This window comes from Chiloscyllium plagiosum, chromosome 4 (genome assembly GCF_004010195.1).
Source record: "Chiloscyllium plagiosum isolate BGI_BamShark_2017 chromosome 4, ASM401019v2, whole genome shotgun sequence".
Classification (NCBI taxonomy): domain Eukaryota; kingdom Metazoa; phylum Chordata; class Chondrichthyes; order Orectolobiformes; family Hemiscylliidae; genus Chiloscyllium; species Chiloscyllium plagiosum.
The window spans coordinates 37,301,697-37,314,752 of NC_057713.1; the positions used below are offsets into that span (position 1 = coordinate 37,301,697).

At 39.7% G+C, this 13,056-nt stretch overlaps 1 protein-coding gene across 11 annotated transcripts in view; it reads left to right on the forward strand.

The window, feature by feature from the left end:
- The window catches only part of LOC122548961 (microtubule-associated protein 4-like), a 416,046-nt gene that overhangs the window by 386,018 nt on the left and 16,972 nt on the right, over positions 1–13,056 (forward strand). For all 11 annotated transcript variants that reach the window (XM_043687987.1, XM_043687988.1, XM_043687989.1 and 8 more), the window contains 2 exons: positions 3,030–3,111; positions 6,813–6,925. In XM_043687987.1, coding sequence (XP_043543922.1) covers positions 3,030–3,111; positions 6,813–6,925 — 195 coding nt within the window. The remainder of the gene's footprint in view (positions 1–3,029; positions 3,112–6,812; positions 6,926–13,056) is intronic.

Sequence of the window (13,056 nt, forward strand, 5' to 3'; positions counted from 1 at the left end):
ATGATCACTATCAAACAGGGTACCTGGGGTCTGAATGCCAAAAAAAACAAAAAATTAATCCACATCTGTCACTTGCTCGCTGACCTAAACCCATAGCCACTCCTGCAACATCCTAGAGAACTTTAAACAAAATATAATGCAGCCCCATCCATTACCTGAATTGTTAATTGTATAGGTTCAAGTGTCTCAGTCACAAGATTACTTGCCAAGGGAAGGTAGAGACCTTTCAACCTATGACTTAACCCTAATTAAATTAATGTTTAATTTAGGCACAGAGATATTGTCAACTGCGAGAGAGCCAAATTTAATCATTCTTCTGTCATTTTAGTGGTGTTAAGATGTAATAGTGAAGTTGTTAACTAATCCTAGCAATCTGATTCCAAAATTATTTTCACGAAACCATTGCAGTTGTGTTCAAATGATGTAATAGTAACTTTTATGGGGTGGCTGGCAGGCTGTAATCCGGAGGAGTAAAATCTTTATGGTCAGAATATTTAACAATGCCAAGGGGGTTCTGCAGCTTCTACCCTGTGAATGAGTGGCACCATCTTTTTAACAGGTAAACTGCAGCATTGTGGTGACATAGACATTCAACATCCAATTCTACACGTGCCTGAGGTGCTCCACCTAGCAATAATATTGCATAAAGCACCCAGTCTGAAGTATTAATTTAAGTAAACCTTCCCTGAGCTGCTTCCAATGCAGTTACGTCCATTCTTAAATAAGGAGACAGATACTGTACACAATACTTTAGATATTGCCTCACCATTGTCCTGTGAAACTAAAGCATCGCTTCGCTTTGTATTTCATTTCTCTTGCAGTAAACAATAATGTTGTTCGCCTTCCTAATTACTTGCTGTACTTTATTAACCTTTTGTAGAACATCCAGATCCCTCTGCATCTCCAAGCTCTGTAATCTCTCACCAGTTAGATAACCTACTTCTTTATTATTCTTTCTGCCAAAGTGGACACTTTCACATTATGCTACAATTGCTAAATATTTTCCCACATACTTACCTATGTTCTTTTTTAGCTCTTCACACTTACACTATTACCTATATTTGCATCATCAGCAAATTTAGCAACCAAACCTGCAGTCTCTTCATACAAGCCATTTCTATAAATTGTGAAATATTGAGGCCTCCACACTACATCTTATTGGCTAGAAATGATTCCTTTAAGTCTATTCTTCATTTCTTGTTAGCCAGTGAATCATCTTTCTGCTCCCATATGTCACCCCTACACCATGATACTTTATTTTCAGCAATCATCTTTGCTGTGCCCCTTTTCAAATGCCTTCTGGAAATCTTAAGTACATACGTCTACTGGTTCCTTTCATTGCAAGCTATGGTACTTTATCCGATAACTCTACAATAAATTGGTTAATCACAATTTCTGCTTCACAAGACCTCCATCTGAAAATCTTGAACTTATCCAGGTGCCCTGCCTGCTCTACCGTCTTTAATAATAGTTTCTGACATCTTCCCTCTGCAGATGTTAAGCTAATTAGCCTGTAGTTCTCTACTTTGTCTGTACCCCTTTTTGAATGAAGGATTTGCCTTTGCTCTTTTCCAATATAATGAGATTTTCTACAACTCTAGGGAGTTTTGGAAATTTAAAACCAATGCACTATTCTTAATAGCACTTCTTTTAAGACCTTTGGATGAAGTCCATCAATACTCAGGACTTGTCAGCACGCAGCTCCAGCAATTTGTTCAGTATCACTTCTCTGGTGATTTGTTAATTTCCCCTCTCCCTTCTATCTCCTGAACAAGTGTTAAATGAGGTACATACTTTCCACAGCATTAATATTAAGATCCATTCTCAGCAGTTCTAAATTATGTAACACTTGTATTCTTTTGGACTTTCTGACCCTATCATCTATTGTTTGTCTGGGTTTACACAGTGGGTTTAGATAGCCATTAAATCCAGACTTTGGATATTATTCTTAGTGTAGGTGTTTTTAACTAACCAGTTCGGACATGTTACAATACATGTCTGGGCCAGAAGGACTTAAACGCAGGCCTTCAGGACCAGAGATTGGAACACTGCAGACCATTTTTAGCTCAGGTGAAATTTCCTGAATTCATTAGAGTGCTGTAACTAACTCCGCAAGAGCAATTTCATTGAGAAACAAATACCCGGACACCACCTTGAGAACATAGTTTGGGTTGATTTGTGTGCAAAAGTCATCAAGACATTTTAAAAATTAGTTCTCAGGGTATGTCTCTCACTGATAAGGTCAGCATTTATTGTCTGTGCCTTGTTGCCCTGAGAAGAAAGCAATGAGCTAACTTTCAGCTTGATGCAAATGAGTGATTTGCTTAGCCAGTGTCATTCACGGTGTGACACTGGAGTCTCATAATCCAGATTTGGTTTTTTCCTAAAGGATTTAGCAAACCAGTTGTACTTCCATGATATTCGGACAGCTCCATAGTCTCAATGCTTATGCTGCCTACTTTAACTGAATTCAAATGGTGAGATTCGAATCTGGTCATATTGCATTACTGGTCCAGTAACAACACTACTCTTCTGTCTTCAACTGTACCCAGATTATGAAAGACAAAACAAAAAAAAACAAATTACAGCTGACCTGGCAGCCTATGTGGGAAGGAGGCAAATTTACGTTTTGAATCCAGTGACTTTTCATCCAAAAAAATTCTTGAATATTTTTAATACCGATATGGATAGATACTTAATCAGGAAGGACTTGTGAAAGCCAATCTCTCTTTTTTCCATCATAATTTGACTGCAGTTTTTTTTAATGACGCTACATCATTTGATAAATTATGCAAACTTATCACTCTTTGGATAAAACTGTAATTCCTGACGGGTTTATTCTTTATCCCCAGGGCCTAGTTTCTTGTTTTAATTGGAAGATAACATTCTGGTTTTACATTCTGCAGTTTAATATTTTATACGCTTTGATGAAGTGCATCATTTGCTGACACAACTCTCATTTCCTCTTCTTCTTAGAGATGTTGAAGCATTGACATGATTACATGTTTTAAACTCTTGTTAATCTTTAGGTGCAGATTCCAAAAACTAAGCTGGATGTGAGCCGTGCATCGTCCAAGTGTGGATCCAAGACAAATCTGAAACACAAAGCAGGTACTATTAATATATTCATCTTTAAACCTTGCATTTAAGCAATATCTGATCATATCTCTCCTATATATCATATGACACTATGTTAAGTAGGATAGAAAGATGAGAAAAGGACACCCAGGAGATTATGAAAAGATACACATCAGTTAAGTGAGTGGACAAAAATAATAGCAAATGAAGTATAAAGTTGGAGAAAGTTCAATTATCCATTTTGGCAGGAAGAATAAAGAAGCAGCATCTTATCTAAATGGTGAGAGATTGAAGAGCTCTGAAATGAATAGGAATCTGGGCATCCTTGTACATGAATTGCAAAATGTTATTATGCAGGTACAGAAAGTAAACAGGAAAGCTAATAGAAAGTTATGATTTATTGCAAGAGAAATTGGATGCATAAGTAGGGAGGATGTGCTTCATATTATACAGGGCATTGGTGAGACCCCATCCAGAGTCCTGTACACAGTACTGGTTAATTTATTTAAGGAAAGGTGTAAATGTGTTGGAGGCAGTTCAGAGAAGGCTTACTAGACAAATACCTGGAATGGGAGTGTGCTGTTTTCTGAGGAAAATTTGGATATTTTGGAGTTATATCTGTTGACGAGTAAGAGGTGACTTAATTAAATCATTCAAGATCCTATGGGGTCTTGACAGTATTGACGTGGACAGAATGTTTCCTCAGATGAGAGAATTTAGAAATAGGGTCACTATTTAATAATCAAGAATCACCTATTTAAAATAGGGATCAGCTGAAAGTCTTTCCTTGAGTCATGAGTCTTTGCTTCCAATATTTCAGGAGGGAGTTACAGAGTCCTTGAATATTTTTAAGGCAGAGGTGGATAGATTCTTCAAGTAGGTGAAAGGAGAAAGGTTGGTCTGAATGGCCTAGTCCTTCTAATTTAGATGTTTGTATGTATTGGAAATGTATTTGCTATTCTGCAGACAAATATGGTTATCTATATTCCCACACAATTCAAAACATAGCACAGAGTTCATTGACGTATCATAGCTGATAAACTTACGGAAGGAATGACATGGATAGCGCTCTCTTGGCCAGAGCTGTGGGGTTTTACTTGGCCTTTGTTTAATATTTCATCCAAAACAGAATTAACTATGCAACTCACTCCCCTAATGCTTAGGAGGCTTTGATCAAAGTCATGGATGTTCACATCACAGATTAGATTAGATTAGATTAGATTAGATTCCCTACAGGATGGAAAGAGGCCCTTCAGCCCAACAAGTCCATACCGACCCTCTGAAGAGTAACCCATCCAGACCCATTCCCATACCCTGTATTTCTCTCTAACTAATGCACCTAACACTATGGGCAATTTAGCATGGCCAATTCACCTGACCTGCACATCTTTGGACTCTGGGAGGAAACCGGAGCACCTGGAGGAAACCCAAGCAAGCACTGGGAGAATGTGTAAAGGAGGCCATTCAATGTATTATATCCACATGGCTCCAACAAATCCAATTTTCCAGCTCTTGGTCTGTAGTTTGGAAAATATGGCAACCAAATGAATATTTAAATGCTTAAATGTTTCAAGAGTTTGAGTCAACTACTGTTTCAGGCAATCAGTTCAGACTCTCACCAATCCCCTGAGTATAAACATTTCTCCACTACTTAGCCTTTTACCTTAAATCCATGCCCCCAGGCAATTGACTTGTCTACTAATGGCAAAGGAGCTTTGCTGTTTAACTACCTATGCCTCTCATAATCTTATTCACCACTGTCATGTCCCTCATAGTTCAGACCCTCCAGCTCAGGCAGCAACCTGGTAAATCTTTTCTGAACTACCTAATGTTATCACATCCTTCCTATAATGTGGTCACTGCACTTGCATGCAGTACTTCATTTCTGGCCTAACCAACATTTTATGCAGTTACGCCATAATCTCCTTGTTCTTCTGTGCCTCGGCTGATGAGGTAAGTATTCCATATGCTGCCTTAACCACCATATCTACTTGCCCTATTAGCTTCAGGGACCAGCTGATATGCACACCAGAGTCCCTCTGAACTTCAGTGCTTTTTCAGGCAATTCATAATTCCATGCTTTGTTAGCTCTCCCCACAAGCTTACATTTTTCCAGGTTGAACTCCACTTGCCATTGCCCAGCCAAGCTGAGCAATTTATTGATATGCTCCATAATTTACTGCTATTCTTCTTATTATTAACCATCCTACCAATTTTTGAATCATCTGCGAACTTCTTGATCATATCCATCTATGCTTAAGTCCAAATCATTAGTGTACACCACCAGCAATAAGAACCCCAGCACTGAACCCTGCAGAAACTGACTGAAAACAGACTTCCAGGCACTCTGACAACAATGTCCTGTGCTTCCTGCCTTATGGCTAATTTTGGATCCAACATATAACTTTGTCTGGCTAATCTCTGATCCTTTTCTCTCCAAGTGCAGATATAATCTGTCCCTTAGAATTCTTTCAGGTAACCTCCCCACTACTGAGGTTAGACTGAGCAGCCTATAATTTCCTGGTTTTATCTCTTTTTTTTTTTAAAAAAATAATAGTAGGTTCCTTGTTATGGAGTTTGAGAAAAGACCTGTTTGTCTTAGTTCCACTCCAGCAACGCGAACAATATCACTCACTGAATCTAGAATGGATCCATTAGCAACAACTGTTTATTTTTCCTAAACCAAAATATATCTCTTCATCAGTAGATGCTCTATTTTCCTATCACTCTCACTTCTCCCTAGGGTGTTGATTTTGTGTAAAGTAGTTTGTCCTTCACTAAAGTAGTTAATCATGTGAATTTAACGTCAAGATGACATTTGACTGCGTGGAAGGCAGCACAGATAATACTTCTCTCATTTGCACTTCCCAACTGGTCTCCTCGTTGAAATTGTCCCCAACTCTCTCAGTACATTCATATTGCTTACCTGCTACCTTGTAGGTTAGTTCATTTGCATAGATTTTGGTTTAAAATTAGACCCTTGAGTCTGTATAATTTAGAACCACAATGGATGAAGGCTTTATGTAATTAACCAATAAGGATCTGTAACATGGTGTGCCATGTTGGAGCAGGTATAAGTTTGCATCACTTTTATTTTGAGCGCCTAATTGCCTTGTCAAAACATTTTCAGGATTCTTCTAATATTTAAGATGTTTTCCTTTGAATGTGAAGTAAAATTCAGATCCCATTTGTCTGTTTCACCAGTTAATTTGAAGGAATGCAGGACATTTTTGTAGTGTACTAGCCAACATCCTCACTCCTCAGCATCAACAAAACACGGTTGACTGTTCTCAGCGACTTGCAGACTTGCAAATGCTGAAAGTCGCAGTTGATAAAATGTGGAGCTGGAAAGGCACAGCAGTTAAGGCAGCTTCGGAGGACTGGTGAAGGGTCCCAACTCAAAATGTCGACTTTCCTGTTCCTTTGATGCTGTCTGACGTGGTGTGTCTTTCCAGCTCCACATTTTATTGTAAGTTCATTGTTCTGTTAGAGATTATGGAATCCGACTAATGCAAAGGGTTTTTATGCCCTTCAAATATAATTTATTTGAAAAGGTGTAATACAGATGCAGCCAGTGTAAATTGAATTCACCTCTCCATCTCCCAAACTATCTCTTTCCAATGCTCCCCCTCTCTTTCCCACCTCCCCTATACAACACAATCTGTCTGAACCTTAGACTTATGGTGAAGAGTAAAACAATTGTTTACAAAATTCATTCATTCTTATAAACTTAGGTGGTGGGGATGTGAAGATAGAGACTGCTAAGACTGATTTTAAGAACAAAGCAGAGTCGAAAATTGGATCCTTGGATAACCTCAACCATATTCCGGGAGGAGGTAACGTGAAGGTGAGGGAGAGGTAGGGTAGTTGAACTGCGGTTTAAAATAATCGATTGATCGCATAAGCTGTGAGCAAGGACTGTGAAACGTGTTCTCCTGAGTTTCAAAATTCACATAATCTTTGCTCTGCCACCTTTCTATGTTTTTTTTTCCTATCTTTCTCTTCCCCATAAGGTTATTGATGGTCCATGCTGGATTTGTGGCTTTGTAGATGATGTTGCTGACTCTTTGGTACCTCACAAAAACACCCCCCACTAAAATCCCCTCAGGTGCACTTCCAGCAATTGAAAGTAATCAGGATCACTGGTAATTTGTTCTTTCATTTCCCCAACCTCTTAATTAAAAGATGTTAAGACTAAATGTATTGTCCCAATCATGACCCAGCTGAAATCAACTAGCCCACCGGATGTTACCTAATTTAACTCATTAATGATGTCTTTACCAACTGATAAGTTTAGAAATAATTATTTCTGTACCACCCTGCCTCCAGCTGCCTAATAGGCTTCCAAGAGCGTGTACCACTTGCAATGAGCAAGAAGGAAGCATAAGACAGAGAAGTTACTTTTGGCCTTTGTCAATCAAGAAACTCGATGCTACTCTGGAATCATTTGCTCACTGAGTTTATCACCTGGTAATGGCTTAACCATCTGGCTCTTAACTATTGGTTGCCCTGGCTATGGTATGTATTTTCTACACACCTTATGAGAAAGGAACACTGCAGTTATTAGAGACTGATCATCTCAGCTGACACATACTTGATGGTCTTGAATGGCCTACTTCTGTGCCACAAAGTCTGTCTTTGTTACCATGCTTCTATGCTCCTTTTTACTTCCAATTTATTCTTTTATTAATTCTTTGAATTGTCCTTTAATCAAAGAGTTTTCAAAGTAGCATTTTGCCCTCAACCAACTACTGATTCTTTATCTGTCTGATTTTTCCTCATTATTATTACTTGACAGTACCTTGAAGTGTTACCTATAATTGGGAACTTCAGGTAAAATAAAGGTAGTAGTGATTAAGAGGAAAAGTTCAGGTGGTGAACATGCACTGGATCGTTGGCAACCAATCACTGTATCCCTGGTACAGGGTTCCAGCCAATCATCACTAAGCTTCCTCCATCATATATCAGTTTGCTAATCACCCGAGTGTTCTGCATCAGTAATAGTTCCAACAATTATGCAATGGCTGGTGTCAATCTACAGCAGGGTATGGGCAGCATCCTGGAATTAAACGATAGAAACTGCTAAATTGCATTCATACAATGACACTTCAGACCGTCTGCCCCAACTGCAATATTCCATAAGACATAGGAGCAAAAATAGACCATTCAGCCTATTGAGTCTGCTGTACCAGTTAATGAGATCATGACTGATATGATATTCCTCAATGCCACTTTCCTGTCTTTCCCTCATAACCCTTGGTTCCTTACTGATAAAAAGTTTGTCAATCTGAATCTTAATATACTTAATGACCCAGACTCTACAGCCATCTACAGTAAAGAATTTTGCAGATTCCCTGCGCTCTGAGAAGAAATTCCTCCTTATCTCTCTGTTAATTGGGTGACTGAGATCATTTAATCTGGTCTAAACGCGCTCTCAGGAAAAACTCTTTTCAGAATCTTCTGTCCTGTCAAGTACCCAAAGAATCTTGCATGTTTCAGTAAGATTGCCACTCATTCTCTGAGCAGTACAGGCCCAGCCTCCTCAACCTTTCTTCATAACACTGTCCATATCATCAGGGATCAGCCAAGTGAACCTTCTGTGGACTGCACCCTCTGCTGTTTATCTTTTCTGCAATAACAGGTCCAAAACTGTTGACTGTGTTCTAGTCAAGAATGTAATTGAATTATTGGGTGAATACATTGGCCTAGCAAGCTGCCCGGTTGTGACAACCACTAGAAAGTCTCAAAAATAAACCTGTTGGACCACCTGGCATCAAACTAGGCACTGGAAATGATAATGACCAAAAAAAGCATTCAATTATATAAAGTCTTCCTCATTAACATTTGGACAATGTCCCAGAGACTACCATGACCATTCCTGGTAGGACAAGCCCAGAAAAGATGGTGGCACAATGGTATACATTTAAGGAGGGTTTTGTCATGTGAGTCCTCAACATTGACTCCAGACTGCATGAAATCGCCATCAAATACCAGGTCAAACATGGGTCAGGGAACCACCTGCCGATTACCGTGTGCCATCCTCCCTCAGCTGACAAAATCAGTACTCCTCCATGTTGAACAACATTTAGAGGAAGCACTGAAGTTTGGAAGGTAGCAGAATGTATTCTGCGTGGGGGATCTCAATGTCCATCTTCAAGAATAGCTCAAGGAGTAGCATTACAGTTTGAGCTGCTTAGGTCCTAAACGACATTGCTGCTCGACTGGGTTGATGACCAGTGGTGAGGGAACTAACGAGGAAAAAATATAATTGACATCATCCGCACCAGTGTGTCTGTTGTAAGTGCATCTGCCCATGACAATATTAGTAGGAGTGACCGCAGCACAGTCCTTGTGGAGACAAAGTTCTGCCTGCGCATCGAGAATATCCTCCATCTTATTGTGTGGATCAAGGACATTGAAGATGTTGAGGGCACTATATTGGATGGATACCCAGAGGATGGTTGCTCTTATGGAGGAGACTAAAATGTTCTTTAAAGATAAGGTACCTCCCTTTTAAGAAAATGATGGGGAGAATCTGTTTTCTCTGAAGTCATTAAGATGTGAAACTTTCATACTTGAAAAGTAGTGGAAGTTAGGTCTTTAAGTTTATTCAAGGTTCAGTCCTACCCTCCTTTAAATTAGGTTTCTGTTATAGTTAGAATATTTGTATTTCCATGTGGTAGTCTGCACCTGTAACTCACCAATCTTATTTACCAAACTTTGTGAATTTACATACAGGCACAGTAACCCTAATTTGGATTTTAACTTTCCTCACTATGAATCCATAAAACAACTTGATGTTTCCTACTGCAGTGTGCTGCCTCTTTTCCAGTATTCTGTTTTTCTTCGTATTCCTCTCTGGTATTTCTTCCTGATTCTCTCAAAGCTTGCCAAATGGTTTGAACACTTCTCAGTTGTACTTGGAAATTGCCACAGAAGGATCTTGTGCTCTGTTCAGGTTAGACGCAACCCATCTAGTTTCTCCAGGTCCAATCTTCCCCCAGTTTGTCCCAATATTCCAGCAATCTAAAGCTGCCACCCCCACCCCCACTGCTGAACTATCTTTCCACCTACACATGAAGCTATTTTATCGCCTATTTCTATATTCACTTGCCTATGGTACTTGAAATGATTTGAGGTTACCATGATTGAGCTCCTGCTTGCTAATTTCCTATATAGCTTTCTAAGTTCTCTCAGTAAGACCACATCGCTCTTTCTGGTCCTGTTTATCACTACTTATTCACCTCCCCACCAAATGTTTTTCTGAAATACAGAAATCAGATGAACATGGGATGGTTTTGAATATGGTTGAAATGGCTGCTATTGCTCCCAAACAAAGCTAGGCCCAATGGAAGTACTTGTGTGCTTTCGTGCACTTTCAATCCAACAACAGTTTGTTCAAGGTAGCAGGGAAGAAAGCTACAAATTGAGAAGATTTTTGTTTTGGAGGCGGGGGTACTAAATTTTGCCCAGTGTTGGTTGTGTAAATGCTCCGCCAGTTTCCCTTTATTTTTGTCACCAGCCCCTTGCTTTACTTCTTTCCTTATTAATGTTTTTCCCATCTAACACAAAGCCATACCTTAGCTGATTTTGTAGAATGCAAATTGTAAAATTTTACCACGAGTTCGGTACAAAGGCACCTCCTTTCCTGCTGTGACATCATTATTGAACACTTATTATCAGACCATTTTTTTGTTTGTTTGTTTAGTACAGCAGGTGTATCATTTTTGTAGGTTGTAGAGCCATGGGATAACGATAGAATTATTATTTATCCATTTGATAATTCAGTCATTAAGGGTTTCACTCCCCTCCTCTAGTCTGAAGTCATTGATACATCCTGGAGATGGCCAAACAATGAACCATCACTTGGTGTTAGCCTCTCAGCAGTCGTACTGTCTACCATCATTTCATTATCTGGTTTTTTGACTTACTAAGAGCTGTATCACAAGGTAGAAACAAGTTATTTTCTTCCCTTTATGCCCCAACCCTATTTTTCACTGTTGGTTCTGTGGGTGAATACATTACATTCAACCTCAATTGCTGTTCCTTACTAATATTGCTGATGAAAGTTATGCAACAGCCAGGGAGCTACCTAGTTTCAGTACCCCTGGGTGAGGAGGAGATTAAATCACTTCTGCCTCTCATCAATGTTTAAAAGCTGAATATAATCTGGAGCTGAAGAACTTGCTGATACATGCGCATAAATATTGGAAATTTGGGTAAGGTTCCTTGAGAATGATAGATACGCATATAGCTCCAAACCCAAACACGAGTCCCACGTTCAGTAGGGATGAGTACATTTCAAAAGTTGCTGAAAAAATTGGGTGGGGAAGAAATATGATGTTACAATCCTCCACATTTAGGTTTCCCCTTTGCCAGTTGTTTGTTGAGCACTCCTGATATATTAATGAATATAGAAATGTTATCATCTTGATGTGCCATAGTGTTGTCTGTTTAATTACAGTCAATGTGACAGCATTTTATGTTTCTGCAAAAAATCTGTGTCTGCTTAATTTCACTTGAGAAATTAATGTACACACAGGAAAGAGAATGGCTTGAATTTTGATCTTGTCTGTTGTGTTCCTTGTTTTTTTCCCCCCTTTGGTTTTTGCAGTACTCTGAAATGAAGTTGAGGAAATGAAATGCACTGGAGGACTTGAGTGATAGGAGACCATCACGGACCCACACATTTCAAGCTGACATAAACAGAGTCTTGCAGCTCTGGTAGTCCCAAAGAGTTCGGCCTTTTTACTGAAAGAATAGGCCTCAAACTTCCTCTATCCATTACATTTCTTGTCTCTGTCTCAATGACTTAAATCACTGCTGTATCTGCCTGGAAAAGCTAAAGCATTATTGGTTCCTGATTTATATTGCTATAACTTCCTATTATTCAAAGATTATCCAGGAAGGTAGAGATACTTTAGTTTAGCTAAAGGAAAGATTTAGGTAAAAACATAAAGGCAAAGTTTATAAAAGCATTGAGAGGCATAGGTAAGGTGAATAACTAAAGTCTTTTCCTCAGGGTAGGGGAGTCCAAAACAAAAGGCATAGGTTTCTGGTTAGAGGGGAAAGATTTGAAAGGGACCTGAGGGGCAACCATCTATCCATTCTATCCATGCGCCTCATAATTTTGACAACTTATATCAGGTCACCCCTCAGCCTTCAAAGTTGAGGTGAAAACAAGCCAAGTTCATATCACCCTTCAAACCAGGCAACATCCTGGTAAACCTTTACTGTATCCTCTCCAAAGCCTCCATGTCCTTCTAGAGGTGTGGCAACCAGAACTATACACACCATTCCGAGTGGGGCCAGTGGAGGCTTAGTGGGCTGAAGGCCCTGTTTCTGACCTGTACCGTTCTTTGTAGGAATTGTATTCGTATGGTAAGTGATAGTTCTCATTGTGAGATGGGTTCAGAGTAGACTACTGCAAAAAATACGGAGGAATGGCATTGAGGGTGAGTTGGAGGTTTGGATTAGGACTTGGCTGGCCGGAAGAAGACAGAGGGTAGTAGTTGATGGCAAAGGTTGTAGTTGATGGCTAGTGACCGCCGTCACTAGCGGTGTTCCGCAAAGATCTGTTTTGGGACCATTGCTGTTTGTCATTTTTATAAATGACCTGGAAGAGGGGTTAGAAGGTTGGGTGAGCAAGTTTGCGGATGATACGAAAGGCGGAGGAGTTGTTGACAGTGAGGAAGCACGTGGCAGGTTACAGCAGGATATAGAGAAGCTGCAGAAAGGTGGCAAATGGAATTCAATGTAGCTAAATGTGAGGTGATTCACTTTGGGAAGAAAAACAAAAAGATGGGGTACTGGGCTAATGGTCGGATACTTGGTAGTGTGGATGAGCAGAGGGATCTTGGTGTCCATGTACACAGATCTCTGAAAGTTGCCACCCAGGTAAATAGTGCGGTGAGGAAGGCATATGGCGTACTGGCTTTTATTGGTAGAGGAATTGAGTTCCGGAGTCCTGAGATCATG